Genomic DNA, 24,538 nt, shown 5'->3' with positions numbered 1-24,538 from the left:
TTGGGTTTAGAGGTTGGATAGTGATGGGTAAAGTTTCGGCTAGCATTTGTCATTGTTTAAGATGGGTTATGCCCAAACTGAGCCTATTTGTAATATTAACCCACGTCCAACCCATTAAAACTTGGGCAGGTCAAATGGGTTTGGCTGATGTTGCCACCCCTAGTCAGAAGCATAAAAGTAATATAAAAATCCAAAAGACACCTACCATTTTGGGTCCCACAAGGAGTTTGAAACAATCCAAATAGCGTTGAGTGTTATTGTCAGTAAGCCCTTTAGACGTGCTGTTTAAAAAAATGTTAGCTTCCTTTGGTTGTTGGACAAAAGCATCATCCAAGAAGTCAAGCAGGTCATCTCCGCCATGGAAGACAGTTTCAGCCACTGGCTGCCTGTTAGAATCTGAAATTCTGCTTTCACCTGTTAAAAGGTCTACCCATAAGTCAGCAGACGAGTTCGTTTGTGTACCAGTGGTTAAAGAAGAAGCGAAAGGATTTTCCCCGGGCTCAGTCAGAAAAGGATTAGTAACATCATGATGGGTTTCTGCTTGTTTAGAAAATCCAGTGCCAGAGCCTTCATGTTTCAATATGTACCTCCATGGAAGACATACTCCAAGTATCTCAATCTGCATGTGTTTTTACAAAAAGAAAAATGTACTGAAGAGATTGAAGAAAATATCATGCAACAGCATGGCTCCATAACTGAGTTAAGCCATATTACTTAGACCACATGATAATAAAATAATGATGCATTTGTCTAGCTGGATTACGTTCTTTCTGTAATGTGTTTCCAATTTTTTTTGAGAATTAGATGAACATTTCCTTTTTTTTTCCAATCAGGTAACAAAGATTCCCTTTTTGTACTGGTTATCTATACAATAATAAAAGTGCGAAGCCATAACACTAAAAAGTTAATTGACCAAAATACTATTTTAACAATATGTTTATAACTTACGTTAGTCATCAGACTTGGATGATGTCTTCTTTATCATATTCAGATAAATGTAGTCAAAACTTCCACAAAAGATTATGTTTAAGGATGTAAAGAAACCTATAAATTTTGTTTAGAAAGAAAAGATGCCTAAAAGTAAAATTATCTTGTTTCTTTGTACCTCACCGAGAGTTATAGGACCTCCACCATCCGCAGTAGGATAAAATGTGAGTGCAACAACACGAGTAAGAAAATCCACTTCTCCTTCAAGTTCCTCAAAATCATACATTAATGGAAGCGTGGATGCATCTTGGGCATGAAGGCGTGCACCTGCACCAGTGATAGCCATGTCCTCTGCACTAATTGGTCCCGACAATGGAATCAAAATATTTGTCCCATTTGCACACTGAGGAATAGAAGCTCCCTGTGAACAAATTCATGCAAAAATTGTGAACTTTAGACAGTAACCCCAGACATATATGCACATGAAAAGTTTAACTATTTCATTTTTCTATGAAAGGTTTCCATTTCATACATTTGGTAGGATAATAGCCTGTAGAATACATGAAAAATAATATCCTCCATCAGGAAAAAACAGGTATATGTGCATGTTGATTTCCCAGTAACAGATGGAAAACGCAAATACCTCTCGGCCTATCCTAGACACCTTTAGCCATTATCAGAATCTAAAAGGAAAGGCATAAAAACTCATCACTGTAGAGAAAGATGCCTATTAAGCAAATTGCATGAGCATCGCATAGATTTGAATTTTTTGAATAGCAAAGACGCAAGTAACAACCAGGTACAGCCCTAACAATTTCACAATAGAAATTGAACAGACCTCCAGAACAAGTTTAAGTCCATCCAGATAACGCCCTGTCCTGACATCAACTGTTGATGGGAACGTTGAATCATCAGAACCATGTGCAATAGTGAGAAGTAGCTGACAAACATGACAAGGCTCGCCAAGGTAAATAAAAAGTTCAAGTACATCAGTCGCCTGTGGAGTAACCTGTAAGAAGATGTGTACACAACTGAGACAAGGTGCCCAATGCTGGATATAAATGAACCTACTGTAGATGTAACAGCAGGGGATATTATACTGTAGAAGATTCTTTTATCAAATAAAATGCAGTTTAAAAATGTCAAAAGCATTATGCAGGTACCCATGTCATTGTTTTTCTTTTAAAACTAAGAAGACTTGCTCCACCATCGGAAATCGGAAACATATTCACAATTGGCTTTAGAAAGCATCCAGTGGGACGGGAAGCGACCTGTCATCAGCACAAACAACGGTGACAGAATAAGTTTCAAATGACTTTCACAAAATAAAGTTAGCTCACTCAAAACATATAACCTCAAGTATAACAAATTGACGGAAATATCTCTGATTACAACAAAAACAAAGCATCCCATGTCATCCCTAAGTGGAGCCCGAGGATATGCGGATTTTTAGGCTTATGCCGCTTTAATCATTCATTTTAGAGATAATTAAAGTGGAAAACAATTTCCTCTTAACAAGGAAAAAGCTTGAGCAAACTGTTTCAGGATTTTATTGTATCCAGGCAGTGCTGAACACAGAAAGTCTATCCAGTATATTATTATAACACACATAGGTCATTTTAGTTAGTAAGTATACATTTTCCATGTGTGGTGCCCTTCTTGTCTTTGTAGAATCATAATCAGAGTCCACATATAAATACAACCTCAAAAGTTAGGAATCTGGAAAATTGTGTCTTAACATCTTGAATCCCTTCAGAGTCTAATTGATGCAACCTATTGTTCCATAACTTTGGGAGTTGTCCCTTCTGTCGCCAGTTCCAATAGTATGCCTTCTTACCAGGTCTATATTAAATCTTTTTAATTCTTCTATATATAAGATAGAACCAGAAAGATGATACATAGACAAAAGGCATTGCAGGAAGAAGAATCAAGAGCCTGGTATGAGCGGAAAATAAGAATGAGCAGTAAAAAGGGGAAAAAGCAACAAAAGAAGCCTTCACAATCTGCCTGCAAAAAACATAGTAACAAACCATGAAAGATACTGTTGATATGAACCAATAAGAAACCAAAATGAAAGGATTCTATTCTATGTTGTGTGGACTCTTCATAATCCCTGCCGCACCTGTGACAACATGATAGATGTAGAGTGAGAGTGAGTGTGGGATCCATAGCGGATTTGATCGATTTAACTTGGGTACATTGAACACATTCTATGACCGAGACGTATAGATTGATTGGATATTTGTTCTATTTTGGGTTTATGTCTCTTTCTCTCTCTCTCTCACACACATACAGAGAGACGTGTGTGTGTATATATATATATATACACACACACACACACACGCAAGATAAGAATAAAACACGTGTTTATAAAGAATGAAGTTTTACTATTTTTAGTTCAATAACTTCAAATGATAAAAAAAACAATCTATGTGTCGTAATATACATTTTTTGACCATATCCAACTCTCGTATCCGCACTCGGATCCATTATATGATGAAGAATCCAACCACAAGAGCCACATCCGGATCTAATACCTGCACTTGAATCCGAGCAACATACATTCTACCCAATAAATGCTCTTCAATCATGTACTTGTCCAGGATTCCATTTTATCAAGCTAAAAACTCCAAGTCTCCAATATAGTAGGCTAGAACCTCGTTCTCCACTAAATGTTGGGATGAAAAAATGAAAGTTGTGAAGAAGCAACATAGATTACAAACAGTTGGGATTTCATTTATTTTTTTCGGTGCGGTCCGGAAGTAAAGGGGAAGGAAGAAAAAAGTGAAGAGATATGCAGCTTCCCAAGTCAGTATGTCAAGCCCTCTTGACACTCGATATAAACTCCATCTCTAGTCACCCATCCAAAACTGCAGGGAATTATAAATGTTTCATCAAATGGGATCATGTCCTCCCACTGAACCATACAGATCTCATCAAAGCAATAGGTGGATAAAGTTGTCTTCCTTTTTACCTTCTCCTCTTCCTTTTCCATTCCCAACAATATTCAAATAAAAAAGACACTTATTAGGAAATTATAGAAGTTCAACGTGATCTGAACAAGTTGGGTTCAGGTTTATGGATCAAGAAGAGGGTAGGAAAGGATAATCATTATTGTAAAGTATACATTAGCAAGACCCAAGTTGCTAACAATTATCAAAGATTTAAGTGAAAAAACCGCTCCTTGCTTATATGGTGATCAGGTCAACTAGGATGCATTCAATGGGTGTCAAGATATAAGCTTAGAAGAATGTCAATATGAAGCTAAAAAAATGACAGTTCAAGAAAACAATACTATAAGCAAAATAAAAGAAAGGAAAAGAAAAGAAAATGAAAGAAACTAGAGTCACATGTAACAAGTGTAGGAGAACAATATAAAACGTACATATAATGGCTGGATTGGAATTGATGGAAAATGCTTGAAAAGCCTTAATCCAAGAAAAATCTCTAGTTGCTTCTGACGAGAACTATCTACAACAGCATTCTTATATCTTCTCTGAAGAGTAATTTTCATATTCTGTGCAGCAGAGAACTGTTTAAATTTGCCTGCTTCTTCATTAAATATGCTAAGAATTTGGCTGTGCATAGCTTTGGAGCCAGTATACAATGTTGCATGGATGTCACCAGCAAGCAAAAATAAATCTGCTAATTGTGAGACAGGTGATAAGATTGTCGATCTCTTGAAGTCATCGAATGTCATATCAAATCTCTTCCAGGGTTTATCTGGACAGGGATGATTCCAAGTAGTTGTCCTTGTATTGTGATCAATAAAATATGTTTTCCCAGTTACAGCGTCAGTCCGTTTCTCCCAGCCAGGGGGTAATGGAGCTGTGTATCCCCCATTGTTATTATATGACTGATAACCATATGCCAAATCACTGTCAAGTGATATACCTAACCGTCTGCACTGCTCCATAAAAACCTGGAGGGCACCAAAGAAACTAGCAGCATTGGTCCTATCCAAGGAATCAGCGCAATTGTAACGTATCACTCCATTTTGATGTGATCTTAAGCAGAATGCTCCATCAATGTCATCGCTATAAATTACTTCACCTTTGCAATCTTTGATGCGCTGAAGAGAAGGCAGATAATCCCCTTCAGTGATGCTAATAGCAACTGATGGTGCTTTTAGAAGGTACCAGAGTCCTTCAATTGTTTGTTGTTCTCCTTTCAACTTCACACTGGCATGCCAATCATAGTTTATTAAATGAACCCGAGTATGAGGTAGTTTTCCAATTGATCTAATATAATTCAAAGATTCCTCAAAATGCTGAACCAAAATCGATTCTGATTTTCCTTCACCATTCCTAAGCAAGTTGACACATATAATTGGAACAAAAGCACTCTTTCGCTGGTTTCCACTAGCAGCTATATCTAGGTTTCGTGCATCATATCTCTTAGTTAACCTTTGATAGTATTGAGCACTTCCTTTATAAGGATCACGATTGGCGACATAGATTTCTGCTTCTGCAGCAGTCAACTTCAACTCCGCACCCCACCACATAGGAATAGTGCCTCTTCTCCAGATGTAAGTATTGAAAGGAACACTTTGAACAGCCCTTTTGGGAACCCATACAAGTTGCTCACATTCAACTTCATTGCCTGTCCATCAAACAGTAATGAAACTAATATAAAAGGATCATAATTACAATTATAAGCCTCATTTATAAACTCGGAATAAATTTCAAATTGACAGACGTCGAAGATAAACATATCCCACAGATTCTTTTTCTTGATGTCCAGCATATCTCACAAATTAAACTATCTAAACATTGTTAGGTTTTATTAATTATTAAAATTATCAATTATTATTAATATAAATCACATATACATGTCAGGGAAGATACCAGAACATACTGTGCTGGAAAATTGAAATTAAATTAGGTATAGAACTGATACCACCATTCCATACAGAGAACATAAAGTATACACTAAAGAATCCCTGCAGGGCCCACCTTATACCAAGGGGTGTCATCCGACACTGCTTAGTTGGAAAGTTAAGTTAAAATATACACATAGAAAATGCAAAACACGTGTACATATAACACACGATGACAACAGCTAATACAAACTCCTGGATGGCTTGTTGGTTAAGTGCTTCCTTAATGTGGCTGTCACCCCGAGTTCGAACCTTGATGGCAGCGATTTGTATATTTTTTAAGAACTCTTGCAATCTATTGTTACTATAGTAGCTGCTAAAAAATATAACTTTCATTTTAAAGTGTCATTCGAACCCTCAGAAACCCCTTAAGCTCCTCAAACTAAACAAACCAATCAATCAAGATTCATTATTGCATATGTCTTAGATGTTAAATAACTTCCCCACAAGCTTGAACTGTATTATAGCCTGTTTGGCCAAGCTTTTGGATGTCAAAAATGTTTATTTTTTAAGAATAAGGTATTTACCCAAGCTTTTGAAGAAAAAAAAAGTGTGTTTCAGGATTAGATATGTTGTTCTTCAATATCTAAAAAAATTAGCTTTTGTCTCAAAGCAAGTTTTTGAAAAATATTTTTGAGAAAAATACATTATTTACTTGGCTAGACACTAATTGCTTCTAAAAGTATTTTATAAATTTATTGGTCAAGCATAAACCACTTCTCGACAAAATAATATTTTTTATAAAAACATTTTTGAAAAGAAAAGAAAAACCTTTCTTAAAATAAGTTTGATTTTAGAAGTTTGGTCAAACAGAGCAATTAATCACGCAAAACCTAAAATCCTACTGTTCAAAAATTAGTCAATCTTTTCTTTAATTTGATCATTTGTTCTTCCCTTTAAGTGTCTACACCACTTACAAAACTTTCCGTGTACGCCATTGAATCCCTGGACAATTCAATCAATAATAAAATGAACACAGAAATGCAGAAAAGAGACAACTACTTTGTACCAGAGATAAGGTTTGAAACATAATGTACTATCGCTAACCAAAGCATGCAGAGTCATGCAGAACTATGTCAAACAAACAGTAATGGAAGAATAAATGAACAAATGCAGAGCTATTATAAAGGAATATTCTTAACCATATCCATAAGAACAAAATCCACAAAGAACCACAGTAAATAATAACCTGGTCTCTGTTCTCGACAAATGATATGACCTGGTCTGTTCCAAAAGGCAACAAAAGGAAAAAGAAAAAAATCAAATTCAAGATGGAGAGGGTAATTTTATGCTACCTGTACTATAGCAAGAATTCAAGCCTCTTGCTAGATACCGAGTCCCAGGATGGAGCCTACTACGTCGAGCAGTGAGGGCAACAACCCCTTCTTGCTGACCTAAGCTTCCAAAACTTCGGGATTCTGCAAAGCCCTATGGATTATCATCGTCCCAATGAGAATTCATATCATCACATTCGGCATAATGGTTCATAATAGAAAGAGTTTTGACCCTATTTATCAAAAAACAAAGAATATTGCACCTAGAGGTACAGATGATGGGAGATGAAAGATAGTTACAACTTCAGTTTTCGACTCAAATACAAACAGCATAGATACGAATAGAAGATCAAAGGCATGGAATACACTGGAGCAAGAAAACAGCTCAGATAGTAACCAATCAAATCATCAAACCAGGGTAAGTAATGAAATTCTACCTCCAATTTAACCAACAATCTAATGGTTCATGTTAAAATATAATGTGGAATGATCATGTCACCATTTTACTAATTTTAAGTCAAAATGCATAAGAAGAGGGAAGGCGGTTGATAAGATTTCTCAAATAAACACTCAAAACAACCAGGATAAAAGATCAAAGTCATCAGATCCTATTTGTAACAGCGACCATTGTGCAAAGGACCAACATCATCGCCATGAGGAGTCTATCCATGAACGGATCAGATGATATTTCTATTCAAGCAAAAAAGAATAAATTTGACATCTGTGTCGTCAGAGGCACGCTTAAGCCCTGAAGCGAGGCACAAAATATGTTGAGCGTTTCGCCTAGCTTAATGTGCGATTCAGTATCGTCATCAAGGTTAATAAATACCTTTCCTTGCCAGTGAGCCTCTTCTAAAGAGGTGACACTAAACAATTGATATCTCGCTTTATCGTAAAAAAAATCAGTTTCTTTGTTCATATACTTATCATTTATGCTTATAATTATTAGTCTTGACTAAACATATATATTTGTATTTTTTTCCCTTTACACTGTTTTTCATTAAAGCCCATGCTTTATTTGACTTTGCTCTTAAAGCCCAACAGTCCTTAAAGACTTTTTTTCTGCTCTTTGCTTTTGATAACACTGTTTGACACATAAATTTTTTATGTCTTCAACATCTCAAAAGGCTGGTACAGAGCATATAACTTACTGATAAGCCAATTGCAGCATAGGCTATCTTTTGAGACTCAGGTAGATCTGGAGGAGAAAAACATTTTTTCCTTAATAATAGCAATGAGTGCAAACATTACGATTTCACTTTGAAAACTCGGTGCTTTGGTTTTAACTTGCTGGAATAGTAACAACTGTATCTTGTTTTTTGTAGAAACAATTTTGATTGGGAAATTCCTAGGATAGTTACAGATGTTTTGTAGGGAAAATAGAGGGTGTACAGAAGATTAAGTGCACCTGCTTATGGTTTTTGGCTTTTTGGTGTGACCTACAGACTGTTAAAGATGAGAAAATAGTATGCTGACTTTATAGACGCACTACAGGAATAGGCTTTTGTATAGGTAGAATCTTCTCTCTCTTATTCTGTACGGAATAATTCAAAAAAAAAAAGGGAAAAAAATCATTGGCACCAACTTAGTGCCAGATTTCTGTTTGCAATACTTCTACTTAACCAGTTCAAAAGAAGAAAAAGAAAAGGTGCATAACAAAAACATTTCCTTCATAGGTAGAAGGAGATAGAGAAAATCTACAATGTCAACTACACTTTTGACATCACAAGGTTTACACCAACTGTACAAAAAAGTGAAAACATGAGGTTCTTATAGTTTCAAAGATTATTTTGTTTTTCTTTTTTTTTCTTTCTTTCTTTCATTGTATCATATGCATACAAGTGGAATCATAGCAAGTGTCAAATGTCAGACAGTACAATATCTAAAGGTACCAAGTATGAAGTAAAACCTGCAGAAGAACAACACAATGCTCTGGAAGTCCTATCTTTTTGAAGGGCATTGAAAACCATTTATTCCACACAAATTCATCATCAGGGTTCAGCAAGGGCATACGACTTGGAAAAGGTCTAGTAATATCACGCGATTCACAAAAATAATGCTTGCCATCAATATCAAGCTCCATCACTTCTTGAACATTCTTAGTTTCACCTTTGCCCAGTGGCTGAGGGTTTTGAAGTGAAATCTTGATCCATTGGGTCTCTGTTACAGTATATATACATCCACCCCCAGGCAAATTCGGAATGCTGACCGATAACTTTGTCGCAACAAGAAGTAAACCATAGCTCCCAAGAGAAGCATAGCCTAGCACAGCTCTGGCATAGGTTGTACTCTTGCACAGCCATTTTGAACCATTCGTCACATAATCTAAGGCTTCATTTTGAGAATTGAAAATATCATATCCTGTCTTTGCATTATAGCGAAGACTCCCAGTTGTGGGATCAACATAGATCACCTGTGTATCCGTCCTTGAAGACAAACTAACAATAATGTATACTTCACTAGATTCCAGAGTAACAACAACAACAGATGTATCCCGCAGACGTCCAGCTGAAGTAAGTAAAACACGAAATGAGTGAACACGCCAGAAAAGTAGGATAATGCACTAAATTCAATTCCACATGGAACTGAATTTCCCAGTAAAAAGTTCACATTAACATATAGATTAGTGAACAATGAAGCCTTGCATGCTCAAATACAAAAGAAAGTATTTTTTAATGGGGTGCTTTCAGTAAAAAGCATCAAGGAGATGCAAAAAGTACATGATACAAAATTTGACATTTGAGCTTACCAAAATATAGCTGGGTTCTGTACACAACTGACTAAGCTAGATCTAGAGAGCTAATGAATCCGAACATTGTGTATACTCTCAGCAAGGCAAAAGTTTGTCAATGTCGTTAATAAGACTAGCAAAACAAATTAGCAATACACCACACCTTTAAAGAGCACTTATGGAGTTCCATCAAAACATCTCTTGTTTCTCTCTGCCTAAATGCACAAAAACAGACAAGCCGGAACCATTTCCTTATTTTCTTCATGGGTTTATCAACTCTCCATAAACTCCAACTCTTATAAGCATCCTTTGTTGTGGAAGGAGGTACCATTTGAGACCTAAAATGCGGAAAATAAAATATACCATATGACCAAGGCACCTCACAATGCAGAAGCAAATAGCAGGTACTTTCAGCTTCCTTTTGGCACATGTAACATATGTTTGGTAGCTAGAAATTCCTCTTCATCAGATTATCTTGTTTGAAGCATGCCTCGAATAACGCTGTCCAGGTGAAACAGATAACCTTTGGTGAAAATTTGGGTCTCCAAATGAGTTGCCATAGCCAGTTATTTATCAAAGAATTGCTAGAACACCATAGCTGGTATCCATCCTTGACTGTATAGTTGCCTCCACCATAAGTCACCCATTTAAGTCTCTGCCGCATGAGAACTTACTTACTTTCTTGCAGTCTAGCATTAAGGCCAAGCAACTCATGTATTTCCCAATCACAAATGTTTATTTGAAGTCCCAGGTAACCCCTTTCCCTCTTAATAGCAATGACAGAAATGGGGTTTTAGATAGGGGTGGGCATTCGGTATTTCGGTTCGGTTCGGTTTTTTTTTTCGATTTTTTCGGTTTTCGGTTTTTGTAAATTGCGTACCGAATACCGAACCGAAATATTTCGGATCGGTTTGGTTTTTGTTAATTCGGTTCGGTTTTTGTTAATTCGGTTCGGTTTTTTATTTCGGTTTTTTAATGGGCCTGTTTAGTGGGCTTTTTAAAATTTTAAACTTTACAATTTTTTCAATTTTTTGTTTGATTTTTCAACTTAATGGGCTTTGATATTTCAACTTAATGGGCTTTGATATTTCAACTTAAAGTTTCTTATTTTTTTTAAAAAATATATTTAATATTAATAATTATTAAATATAATATAATTTATAAATTATAATATAATATTTCGGTTTAAACCGAAATACCGAATTCCAAAGTAATATGTACCGAAAACGAACCGAAATACCGAAAATACAAAAAATTAAACCGAATACCGAACCGAAAACCGAAATACCGAAACCGAAATTCTGAAAAATTTCGGTTCGGTTCGGTGTTTCGGTTTTCCGGTTTTTATGCCCACCCCTAGTTTTAGACAATATAGAAAAGATTTGGGAAGTCATCTTGAAGAGATAGCTGCCTAGCCATCTATCCTTCAAGAATTAGATGTGTGCACCATTCCCAACTTCAAAGTAAACATTCAGAGTAAAAGGACTCATACGTTACCAATGTATTCCCATAATTGTATTGGAGCAGGGTGGGTGACGGGGACATTAAAGATGATGTTGCACATCATATTGGAGCAGAGAGGGTAAAATGGAGGCTCGCCTCCATGGTACTATGCGATAAGAATGAGTCGTTGAGGCCATTACGTGCTCTACAAAGTGGTGGTTAGACCAGCATTGTAGTATGTGCAGAGTAATGGTCGGTCAAGAACACCCACGTTTAGAAGATGAAGGTAGAGGAGATGAGGATGCACAGATGGATGTGTGGGCATACTAGGAGAGGGGATTAGGAACATAGTTATACGAGGTAAGGTGGAATTGACCTATGTAGTAGACAAAATGAGCGAAGCAAGGCCAAGATGGTTTGGGCATGTGAAGAGGAGGTGTGAAGATCTGCCAATAAGAAGGTGGGAGAGGTTGATTGTACCAGGATTTAGGAGAGGTAGAGCTAAGCCAAAAAAGAGCCACGGGAGGTGATTAGACATGACTTAACACAACTCAGTAAGAAGCGCAGTGTTGTCGAACTTTATCTAGGAGAACTAGGGAACCAGCATCCTCCTCTCTTCTCCTAATTAGTAGTATTATTTAGTAGTTGCATGGTCTCTTATTATTCAATGTGTATTACTACTTGTTTCATTTTCTTTGTATCTTGTTATTTTGATGTCACATTTTTCTTAGAATCCTGCTTTGAAAACATGTCTTTTCAGCAATGGTCCATTGAAAAAAGTCTCCCTAGGGTAAGGTTTCATACATTATATCCAACCCTCCCCAGACTAAACTTGGGTGACTACACTAAGTATGTTGTTATTTGTATAACAAGGTCACCACACAATTCAGTAATAACTCTAAAGGAGCTCCCCAACCAAACATAAGCATGGAGTGGAATTTTGAATGTTTTTATCCATCTATTGGCAGATTATGGTTCCGTCATTGTCAACCCTGCAACTGACAACCACCATTCCAAAGATATTCTTCTACCATTCCCACACAAATCTCCCACCTTAACTCTAATTACTCATTTGGTACGCGCAGACTAAAGTATCCTAGGATTATTGTATTTGGATTATAAACTCAAGACTAATTTATCCTTCCTAGGAAATGGGATAAAATAATTCTATGTTGGATAGGATAAGAAGGTGAGATATCCCATGATTGGGATAAAATTTATATTGTGTTTGGTTGACAGATATAAACCTATACAATCAACCGAACACGGTATAAATTCTATCCCAGACTTAATCTTGAGATGTCCCACAGTATCCCGCATACCAAACGATCCCTAGAGTCCTCTTGACGAAAAGGCATTTTGAAAAGGAATTGATTATGCTCAATCGGCTTCACCTTCCATCTGTTAAGAAACCTTTTGTGAGCAATTTCTTGAGCATTATTTAGTCGTTCTGCTATAGTTTCTTCATTGTCTCCTTCTTTCTATGTGAATTAGTTGCACCTTAACTACCTCCACAAGGTAGTAATAAGATATGTGTACATTCCACCCTCCTCATACCCTACTTGTGGGATTGTTGTTGTTGTTGTTCTTGATTGGGAGATATGTTGAAAGGATCATTATATTTCCTAGTTTGGCATTTGGCAAGAAAATGGGCACTATATGCTTTGGTCTCTGGTAAGTATTGATTTTTTATTTCGGCAAAGGACCTAAAATACCCTCGAAGTATTGGAAATGGTACAAAACTACCCTTCATCCACCTATTGGCTCCAAAATTCTCTTCTCATCCACCTATTGGTTCAAAATTACCCTTATCATCCACCTTTGAATTCAAAATTGCCACTTATTTAATGATTTTAAATTTGAACTATTTAAATATTTTTTTAAAATACTTGGCGCTCAACTATTGGATAATTTAATTCATGCACTTCTTTTAATATAATTTTATAAATACTTATTATTTGTTTTAAATATGTAAACTTTAAAATATGATTTTTTTTTAAAAAAAGTTATCTATTAAGTAACATCACATAATTGAGAAGAAGGTCTAATTAAGATGAACATAGTCAGACTTTTAAGTTTATCGGTAATTTTTATTTAGACACTTGAATTATAATATGTTTTGATTGAGGACTTTAATGTATGATAATGTACTTCTATAGGCATTTTCACATCAAATTTTTAGAAATACTCATTGGTAGTAGTTTTCGTGTTGTTGCATTAGTAATGGGGCGGGTTTATTAATTGGGTGAGGTTTAATTAATAATTGGTGGGTAGTGGATTGATTTATAAGTTATATTAATAAGTTAAATTATAGCAAATAGTTGAGCACCAAGTATTTTAAAAAAATATTTAAATAGTTTAAATTTAAAACCGTTCAATAAGTGGTTAATTTTGAACCCAAAAGTAGATGACAAAGGTATGTTGGAGCCAATAGGTGCATGAGAAAGGTATTTTGGAGCCAATAGGTCGATGGAGGGTAGTTTTGTAAATACTTCAAGGGTATTTTAGGCCCTTTTCTGATTTTGTTTTGAACTACTACAACCCCATTGATCTTCAAATTATGTTTTTAACTAATTCTAGAGTTCTTGATGTTGGTTGTTGTGGTCTCCCCAGGATTGCGTACACTTTCATACCATCCTCCATCGTCAATAATTTCTCGAATGATCACCAATAATTTCATATCACGTACCCATGCATCAATTTGAACATACTTACCAACCTTATTGTTAAAATTCTGATAAACTCTACAAAGTAGGCCTCTATTTTCCTACCACACCTCCGGCAAAGATGCCCCTATTTTGGTGAAACCTCTTTCATAGCACTCATCTCCATCACACTTTTTTGCCAGCGTTTAATTTATTAATGAGCCTTCTAGAGCCCTCGTAAAGTAAGTAAAACCATCTTACTCTTTCTTTGTTAATGTTAATTAATTTGAAAGACTTATCTCTGTCTAATAATAGGCTCTTCCATCCATATTGAAGGAATGGAACTCACTAGCTAATCAGAAAAGATTTTCTTTTTAAATTGGCTTATTTTCCAAAAGTGAGTTCCCAAGAGAAAAGGAGCTTGTTTGGGATAGGTGGAAGCTTACTAAACTTATCTTATGCAAAAAAAGGGTTGTAATTGAGAAATATCCTCCTAGTAGACAAGGACATTCATTATACCAAAAGCTGAGATTTAAGAGCAAAAGTAATGTAGCCTTTTCCTAAATCATTCAGGACTCTCACATAAAATGCACATAAGAAAGCAACTTCCAATATTTATCACAACAAACAAATGGAAATCGCACTGCAGCTTAATTCTTAATAGATTTACCATTTTTAGCAAAGAATTTATGAGCATCTGACTAGAAAACAGGTAACAGTTCGATAACCAAAAACAAATTTTGCATCCAAAGAAAAAACTAACCATCACTATAACTTAAATATATGTGCACGTAGAGAGAAAACAAACAGTATAAGCAAAAACAAGAATCTTCTTTAAGAATTATAACTTTCAAATCTTACCAGGTGAATCCATGTCGTGATAACTAAATAGCTTAGGCACTCATGAGACTTCTGAGAATTATAATTTCAAATCTGACAAGACACATGGAACGAAAAAATGTCAGAAGATTACCAAAGAGGATAAAGAAATGTTTGCCTCATTTCTTTCCTATAGGAAAAAATTCGCCTTTCTATATAAAAGACAGAGTTCACCTAACTCACTTGAATTTAACTTCACTTCATCGACATCCTCCCAAAAAGAAAAAAAAACAGGCAAAAATTCTGAATATGGTTATGCCTTTCAAATCTGCAAGAATAAACATCACAAGTCTGAAAGTTCTATTCCACGTGTTCCAAAAAGCTGGAAAAGCAGTATTTCATCCCTGAATGAAATTGAACTACAGAACAACATGGCTTATTGACAAACAGTACCACCAGAAATCCTAATCTTATCAAAGATCTTCGATAAAACCTTCTAATCGCTAGTATATGTATATGGATCCTTTACAACACCATAAAACATATCAAAGAACTTAGTCCAAATTAAGCTTCACTAACCAAAACAAGAACCCAATCAATGCACTTAATCTACATCGGGTGTTAAACATAGCAAAGCAACCTAATATAGCAGTTAAAATTTAAAGTGGGATACACACCTAAACCACAAGGGCGGCTCAAAATCACAAGTCCTCCAAAGAACCAAAACCTCCCCCAAATTCGTTCGGAAAAGGAAACTCAAATACATATAGATGCACAAAAATGAAATAAATTCGACCCAAGAGGCAAGATTAGACGAAGAATCAAAATGCAGGAGATACATACGTTAAAAGAGACAACCAGATCTGATCAGGGCGATGTATAATGTCAATTGTGAGAAGTATGTATTAAGAATTAGCACATTTGGAATGACCAAAATACCTCTAAGTAGAATATAAAAAATGTGAGAAAATGGTCAAATGCCCCCTAACATATTAGTCAATTTTTAACTACACATTAATACTCTCCTGAATTTTTTATTTTTAATATCTTTTAACCCTTGAACGCTGACATGTTCAAGAAGGTGAATACACCTCCTTTAGGCGCGTGAAGATATATCAAAAACGTAATTTTTGTGTTTTGGAATCCACGTGTAAGTCCAAATCAGCCTAAAATAAGTCTTCCAATTACAATTTGTATTTCTAAGCCCCTTTTCTTCCACAATTCTTTCATCTTCTTCCCTTCTTTTGCCAATTTAAAAGCTTGAAGCTTGGGAACAATTTCAAAGCTTCAATGATAACTTCCATTTCAAATCTTGAACCTTTAGGATTTCTAAATTTTTTCGCTATTAGATTCAAGGTTCTAATTTATTTTCCTCACTAATAAATATAAAATTGCAAGGTCAACTAGATCTTGGTATGGAGCTTGAAATTTCTTCTCCATATCAATGCCCAAAAATAAGTTATTTCCCTCTTCAATTCATAAATATAAAACTACACGTATGTACACTCATTCTTTTCACCTTCCTTCAGCAAGCAGAATCATAAAATATTTTTCTCCCTCACCATTACAGTTGACCTTCAAGATTTAGTAAATGTCGATTTTCAAGATCTAATTTTTCATTCAAAAATCGATTTTATTTATTTTTAAAAAATTACATCACATGTTACATAGCATTGTTAGAATTATCAGGAGCAGAACAATTTATCTTGAAGAAGAAGAAGAAAGGTTGATACTCCATTCAAGAGTAAACATGTGATTATGTTTGGAACTGTATCTGAAATAAATAAGAAAATAAAATTAAATAAAATGGGCCCACCTAGCGCGTGTATTCAAACATATTTGTATATCTGGGTATGGCAAAAGTTGAACATTTAAGGGTTATAAAATATCATAAATAAAGAGTTTAGGAGGGTAATCAGACTCCCGTAAAGTTTAAGTGTGTAGCTGAGAATTGACTAATAGGTTGAGGGGTCATTTGGCCATTTTCTCTAAAAAAAATATTGATGTATTTATTCATACGATTAATTAAAAAATTTCTTAATTGTTTGTTACTAATCTTGTACTAATATTATGCACATATTTTTGAAATTTCACTATTACTTTAAAATCATAAATAATCAAATCAAATTCACTGTTATTTTCTATTTTTTATTTGTCTAATTTACTTCAATTTGAATCAACTAGTATATCTTAATGGGAAAAGGAACAAATATACCCCCCGAACTTTTAAAAATGGTACGTCAATACCCTTCGTCATATTTTTCGTTCATAAATACCCTCGCCGTTCAATAACTAGAGCACAATTGCCCTTCCCACTAACGGAATAGTCATTTCGTACACGTGGCACAATCTACGCCTCAACCCGAAATATTTAATCCAAATTTTAAATACCCGTTTAACCGCCCCATTACCCATGTTACAAACTATCTACAACCCTAAAGAAAAAAAGGCCCATTTACTTTTACCTCTTCTTCTTCATCTTAAGGTGGCCGCCATCCCCACCCCCTCACCTCCTCTATCTTTTCTTCTTTTATCTTTTCATATATTTTTTCATTCATCTTCTTAAATATTTAAACAAAAGAAATTGAAAATCCAATGCATCTATCTATGTGAAGAGTAAAATATCACACTAAAGTCTTAAAGAAGAATCATAATCACTTTGCCTTGAATAAAGTTTCTACAAATTAAATTAATTAACATAAAAAAAATTAATTAGAGTAATTGAAAAATTCATATTTCATTAGAGATAAAAACATAACCAAATCAAAATATTGTAATTTATTTGCATTGTCTACTACTTGTATGTCCTTTTTGGTAAAGAAAGAGGTAGAATTATTCCAAAGAAAAAAACGAACTCCATGAAAGGAAAATGGAATTCTGAGCTGATACAACTTATGTTTCTTCCCCAAATGTAAATAAAGTTTTGAAAAGTTTATGAAATCTTTTTCTTCTTAACTAAGATCAAAAAATGAATTAAAATCATCAACTCCACGAATTCAAGAACTCCGATTCAGATTCAGATTTCAACATATGTTTGAGAATTCTACGTGGGGTTCTCGAACATGAACATCAAATTTTGATGTGGGTAATGGGAGTATTGGGTGAGTTAAATGGGTTATGGGGCGGATTAAACGGGTATTTGAAATTTGGGTTAAATATTTGATCAATCCGGATTGAGGCGTAGTATTGTGCCACGTGTACAATATGACTCTTACATTAGTGGGAAGGGCAAATGTGCACTAGATATTGGACGACGAGGGTATTTATGGACGAAAAGTATGACGAAGGGTATTGGTGTACTATTTTTGAAAGTTTGGGGATATATTTGTCCCTTTTCCCATACTAATACATCAAAATAGAATACGGTATAGGGAAAGACATGAGGATGTCGTACATCATATTGGTTTTTGCCTTCCAAGTAGCACCCTCAACTAATTGATTCCTCCAAAACATTCATCAAAACAATTTCTTTTTTTGAACTTCTTAACTAGTCGTTCTAAAACGTTAACCAAAACATCTTCATAAGAGAGACCTTCTTTAAGTCCCAAACATTCCAAAGATAACATCGGATCTCCAATACACTCCTTCAGCAAAAAGACATGGAATACCATATGTGCTGATGTTAAATCATTAGGCAACTTTAGTTCAAAAGCAATTTTGCCAACAAGCCTCAATATTTGACATGGTCCCACATAATGTGACTAAGATTTGCTTTCTTTCAAATTATCATTACACCCTTCATGGGTGAAATTTTAAAGTATACGCAATCATTAACATTAAATTAAAGTTATCTTCTTCTGACATCGACATTAGACTTTTGTCGACTTTGAGTCGGTTTCAACATTCAACGAGTAAGATAAACCTTTTCCATTGCCTCATGAGTAACCTCAGGACGTATCAAAGAGATTTCACAAACTTCAAACCAACCTATAGGAGACCTACATTTTCTGCCATAAATAGCCTCAAATGGTGTCATTTGAATGTTAGAAAAATAGCTATTATTATATGCAAATTCAATCAATGGAAAATGATCATCCCAATTATCCTTGAAATTAATTAAATAATATCTAAACATATCATCCTTTAAGGTATAAATAGTATTCTTTGATTGTCAGTCCGTCTGATTGTGGAAAGCCTTGCTAAGTTTAACTTGAGTACTAAGATCTTTCTGAAACAACTTCAAAAACTAAGATGGAAACTAAGTACCACGATAAGAGATAATGGACAAGTACACTTTGTGCAAACTTATTATTTTTTGAATATTAATCATAGCATACTCCTCGGCTAAAAATGAAGTTCTAAGGGGAAGATTGTCAGCCGACTACGTCATTCAGTTCATAATAACCCAAATCAAATCAATGTGTCGATGAGTGTGGGTAAACCTGCAATGAAGTTCATATTAAAATATCCCACTTCCATGTAGGGATACAAATTTTTTGAGAGAAACCACCCAGTTTCTAATCCTTAACTTTCACTAGTTGACAATTCATTTAGTCAAAAATTCCACAATATTTTTCTTCATCTCACTTAAACATTAGATTTTATGCACTAAACATCTTGGTGTCTTCTAGGTATATAAAATACCAGGAACTATGGATTTATTAAAAATCTTATTTCTAAACTCATTAATATTCGGAATACATAACAAACCTTGATATCAAAACACACCATATCCCCATTGGCAAAAAGCCTTTGTAGTTTTTAAAAAATCGACTTATTCAAGTCACCTAATAACAAGTTCTTGCTTGTCCTTCACAGTTGATTCATAAGATGATTCAGAACTATTATCAAAGACTACACTTACTTCGTTAAAATCAATCAAGCGAGCACCTAATCATCCCAATCTATGAATATCACAAAATAATTCCTTCTTATATTCTTCTACCAGAGCCAAACTTCCCATTAATAGTTGATTAAGAACAACTTCCACCATATTCACCTTTCCGAGATGATATAAGACACTATTATCATAATCCTTCAATAATTCTAGCCACCTTTTTTGGTGAAGATTCAAATCCATTTGAGTGAACACATATTTCAAACTCTCGTGGTCGTTGAATACAGCTACATGAACACTATAAAATTAATGCCTCCAAATATTTAGAGTAAGCACTACCGCCGCTAACTCAAATTCATTGTTTCGATGATTATTTTAATACATATTCAACTACCTTGAGGCATAAGCGGTAGCCTTATCATGTTGCATCAAAACATATCCTTGACCAATTCGTGAAGCAACACAATAAACAACAAAACCATTTGATCATTCTAGCAATGTCAAAATAGGGGCCAAGCTGAGTCTATATTTCAAATATTAGAAACTTTTCTCACATAATTCCTGCCATAGGAGTTTCACTCTATTTTGAGTTAATATTTTTAAATTTGAAGCAATATAAGAAAATACTTCCATAAATCTCCTATAATAACTAGACAAACAAAGAAACCTCGTATTTTCTAGAGAGGAAAAAGGTTTGGGCCAATTCTTAACTGACTTGAGGATTGGCTTGAATACCCTCTCAGGAAGCAACATGTCCAATGCTAGCAATGAACCTCAATAAAAACTCACACTTGTTAATATTATAGTACAATTCTTGATACTTGAGAATTTGCAAGACAATTCTCAAATGATCAACCTGCTCACCTCACTCCATGAATAGATCAAGATATCATCGATAAATACATTCACAAGCATATCAAGATATTACTTAAAGACCCTGTTGAAAAAATCAATTAATTCCGTCAGGGAATTATTCAAACGAAAGACAACACAAGAAACTCATAATGGTCATACCTTGTTTGAAAAGCCATCTTTGGAATGTTATTTTCCTTCACTTTTATTTTGTGATAACCTGACTGGAGGTTAATCTTAGAGAAGTAACTCTCCCCTTGGAGTCAATCAAGAAAATCATCAATCTTTGTAATAGGATTCTTATTTGTAATGATAACCTTACTCAATTATCGATAGTTAATACACATTCGGAGCGAACCATCCATCTTTCGAACAAACAACCCTGGAGCACCGCATGGTGAGATACTTGGTCTAATAAAACACTTATACAACAAATAATTCAAATAATCCTTTTAATTACTTAAGTTCTGCCATTGCCATAAGATAAGGTGGAATAGAAATAGATGTGTATCCAGGAGAAGGTTAATACCTAAGTCTATTTCCCTTCGGGAGGAATACCGAAAAGATAATTGGAAAACAATCATGGAAACTCATTGACAATCAAGAGTGATTCAAGAGTAGAGATTTCAAAATCGATATCCTTAACTCAAATAATATGATAAATACAATCCTTAGAAATGACTTTTCTAGCCTTTAGGATAGATAGAAATTGACTTTTAAGAACATAATATTCCCCTTACCAAAACATGATAGGATAATTCAGAACCCTGGATATGACCTATAGGGTCCTACAACCTATGGAAGCATAAATTAAATGAAGATAATCCAAACCAATAATCAATTCTAAATCTAACATATAAATCTCCATAAGATCAACATGAGTGACTGAATGTAAAATGGAATAGGACACTTTCTATAAACTCTTATCAACACAGAATCACCAACATAAGTATAAAAATTAAAGGGATAAGAAAGAATTTTATGACAAATACTATACCTCGTGGCCAAATAAGGAGTAACAAACGATAATGTAGCACCTGGATCAAGAAAAGCATAAATATCAAGGTGAAAGACTTCAACATACTCGTCACCACATCTGGAGAATCCTCGTGATCATGTGGAGTGTGAAGAGCATTAAATCTATTGTGACAACGAAAACTCCTACAATAACCACTTAGTTAAGCTTCCCTACCATCCTTACCCTTTCTAGCTTGCAATTGACAATCCTTCAGTTTGTGGCCACTCATTCCACAACCAAAGTAACCATCACTATTGACTAAACTTTTCCCAAGTGACACTTACAACACCTTCGCCAAGCGAGAATAGAAGATATATTTCCACCACCTCTTTGAGTTTTAGTTTTTGGTATCCTATCTTATGATTCGTTAAATTTGAGTATCCTTTACAAAAAAAACTTAAGTCGCAATAAAGGACCTCCTTGTCCACCATACCTAGAATGAAAAAGTACCCTCACTAGTCATTTCCCTCTTGGATTCTCTTTCCTTTTCCTTGACTTTTCAATTTGTTGTTCATGTATATTCAAAGTATATATTTCCATTTCCTTAATTAACAAAAACTTACTCATCCTTTCCCTCTAGTCGACAACCATAGTGGAATCATACTTATTCAATTGAGTAAACTTCAAATAATACTCCTTGACGCTCATATTCATCTGTTGGAGGTTAATGAACTCAAGAACTTTTTGTTCTCTCATTTAGAGAGGAAAGACACAATCAAGAAAAACTCATTTGAATTTCTCCCAATAAAAAGGACATGCATCAATAACCCTCCCTTCCTTCCATTAGTTGAACCAAACTTGAGCCACATCCTTAAGTTCATAAGCAGCCTACTCCGCATTCTCCACCATAGAGAATTCCATAATTTGCACTATCTTGTATACCTCATCAATGAACTTTTGAGGATACTCCTCAACCTCGAAACCATGGAATTAGGGAAGATTCATCCTTGTGAAGTCTTAATTTTTGTTGCCTCCACACCCAAATAGGGTACATGGGAGATATGTCATCTCTATTAGACTAGGCCATAATATCTTGAGCCAACACTTGAAAAACATATTTAAATTTAGCATGATTCACTTTCTAGGAGAAAGTATCAACCGAAAGTTGAGGAAGCTCAGGCTCCACATTCTCACCCACATTCTTTCTCACATAATTTCTTTGAAGCGCTATATCAAAAAAATCATTTGCAAGATTTAGGAAAGTATCTTTAGTTCCCAACTTCTCCGATTTTCAAAGTTAGAATTTCCCAATTGAGTTAGGATTTTTCTTCTATGTTATGGGTCCTCTTTATTATTGATTTAATTGATTGAATTATGATCCCTTATGCATGAATTGAGTTAATTTGATGTTTTGTTATGATGATCCCACATGAACCTATGTAATTCTCATGTTTTTCAAGTTATGATTATATAATATGGGTTTTTATTATAAAAGAAAAATATGAAATCAAGAAGTTTCTCATGAATTTTATGTAAACTTTTTAAGGATGATTCCAAAAAGAAGTACCAATGATGTTGTTGTTGTTTTGTTGAAAGGATTTCTCACATAACACATAAAATCATGATTATGAAAAGTTATCTCTCATAATAAGGGTTCTTAGGGTAGAAAGATCTCTCTCACCTAAAATAAACAAATATTATGGAGTTATTCTAATGATGAGGGAAGAGGGGATTACCCATGCTCCCTATTTGAATGACAAGAGGCGATTACCCATGTCACATGATGAAAGGATAATAGGCATTACAATGTTTCATTTAAGAGCTAAAATGAATATGAATGAGACTTGTTTCGTGGAAGCTAAGCTTATAAGTGAGTGTACAAGTGGCGACTAACGTGTTCGATAAACTATGTGCCACCATAGGATTGTCTAGATAGACATTAACTAGTGGATCCACACATGTTAGAAGTTCATGGTCCTTACAGTGGAAAATAGAATAACTCTTTTTGGTGTGGAAGAAGCTAGATTCCAGGATGATAGCTCTCATAGTTTTATATGTCAGTTACAACTAATTTCCACAAGTTATAATGAACTAAATTTACTTCAAGGAAGGATCTCATACATGTTTAAGATGATGTCTATGTTCATTGACCATGTCTTATGACTCATGTTATATAACCTTTTATCTCATGTTTTAGATTTTCCATTGCATTCATGAAGGTATCTCTTCTATATATTTTCAAATGTTTTATGCATGATTAACTTACTTGGTGCATTTTTGTACTTACCAGACTCTTGCCTACATTTCCCTAAATGTAGGGTCCGACCATAAGGTTTCCATTTACATGGCTAGAGTTGTTTGAGGAGATATTGAGCTCTGGTGAGTCCTCATGCTTCAAGGATGAGACATTTTTTAATTCCAGTCTTTTCTTGCTTTCAGTTTTGGAACATGATATATGGGTTTCGCCCAGATTCATTTTTATGTACTAGATGACTTTGAGACTAATGTTTTAGAATTTCTCTTTAATTATATAAAAAAAATTGACTTGAAGTGTTCCTCTTTTAACTCATTTACTCTATATAATTTATGATGAAAGTTAGGTGGCTTGTATGAGGCATCTCATGGTCTTATATGCCATGTTACACCTAAGGACTACCTTGGGTCATGAAAAATTGAGGAGTTGAAGTTTAATACATAGTGAGTTTACTTGTAATTACTTAATTTCATGCTGCCCATGGATGGTTTCATCAAAAGGTATATTCTGTTGGCTTTGCGTGATGACTAGCTAAAACCCCAAAATCTAGGGGTGCAATTATGGGGTTGGGTATTTGATCTAATGTAGTGGGTATTATGTTATGCTTTGTCTTTTTTTTATCCATACATAAATTTGTTCTAGTTAGCCCGGGGTTAATATATGAGTTTAGATGCAAATATAATTTCTACATCCGATCTCCGTTCGATGCTTGAAAGAGATTGACTCGAGCGGGTAATTATTTTAAAAGTTGAAATTTAGGTTTGATGTCTGTAACTTTATTGAAAATAGAGGTTATAAGTCATATATATTTGACCTATTCTTGAAAGAGAAAATAAACTAAGGTATTAGGGTTTTTAGGTTGGTGTAGATGAGATCGAAAGGACATTCCATTCATAAATACTTTGAGATCAGAAGATGATTAGCGTCAACGAATATAATAGCCTATTCATGAATGTTCATCACTAAAAAAAAGTACAAG

General features: G+C 34.7%; 1 protein-coding gene across 6 annotated transcripts in view; it reads right to left on the bottom strand.

The window, feature by feature from the left end:
- LOC107028426 (probable phosphoinositide phosphatase SAC9) overlaps window positions 1–15,673 on the bottom strand; it is a 30,951-nt gene extending 15,278 nt beyond the window's left edge. Inside the window, exons 1-10 of one of the 6 annotated variants that reach the window (XM_027919197.1) lie at window positions 15,562–15,673; window positions 14,953–15,046; window positions 14,761–14,832; window positions 8,990–9,588; window positions 7,102–7,234; window positions 4,313–5,529; window positions 2,091–2,198; window positions 1,766–1,936; window positions 1,106–1,348; window positions 206–619 (exon numbers count right to left, since the gene is read on the bottom strand). In XM_027919197.1, coding sequence (XP_027774998.1) covers window positions 206–619; window positions 1,106–1,348; window positions 1,766–1,936; window positions 2,091–2,198; window positions 4,313–5,529; window positions 7,102–7,234; window positions 8,990–9,588; window positions 14,761–14,773 — 2,898 coding nt within the window. In that variant the 5' untranslated portion in view covers window positions 14,774–14,832; window positions 14,953–15,046; window positions 15,562–15,673. Of the gene's footprint in view, window positions 1–205; window positions 620–1,105; window positions 1,349–1,765; window positions 1,937–2,090; window positions 2,199–4,312; window positions 5,530–7,101; window positions 7,235–8,989; window positions 9,589–14,760; window positions 14,833–14,952; window positions 15,047–15,395 lie in introns of those variants that run through there. The other 5 variants (XM_015229486.2, XM_015229487.2, XM_015229485.2 and 2 more) reach the window with 5 other exon arrangements.
- Between the last annotated feature and the right edge of the window lie 8,865 nt (window positions 15,674–24,538).

Source organism: Solanum pennellii, chromosome 8, assembly GCF_001406875.1.
Source record: "Solanum pennellii chromosome 8, SPENNV200".
Classification (NCBI taxonomy): Eukaryota; Viridiplantae; Streptophyta; class Magnoliopsida; order Solanales; family Solanaceae; genus Solanum; species Solanum pennellii.
The sequence above is the reverse complement of the archived record's forward strand: the minus strand, read 5'-3'. Positions and strand labels throughout refer to the sequence as shown.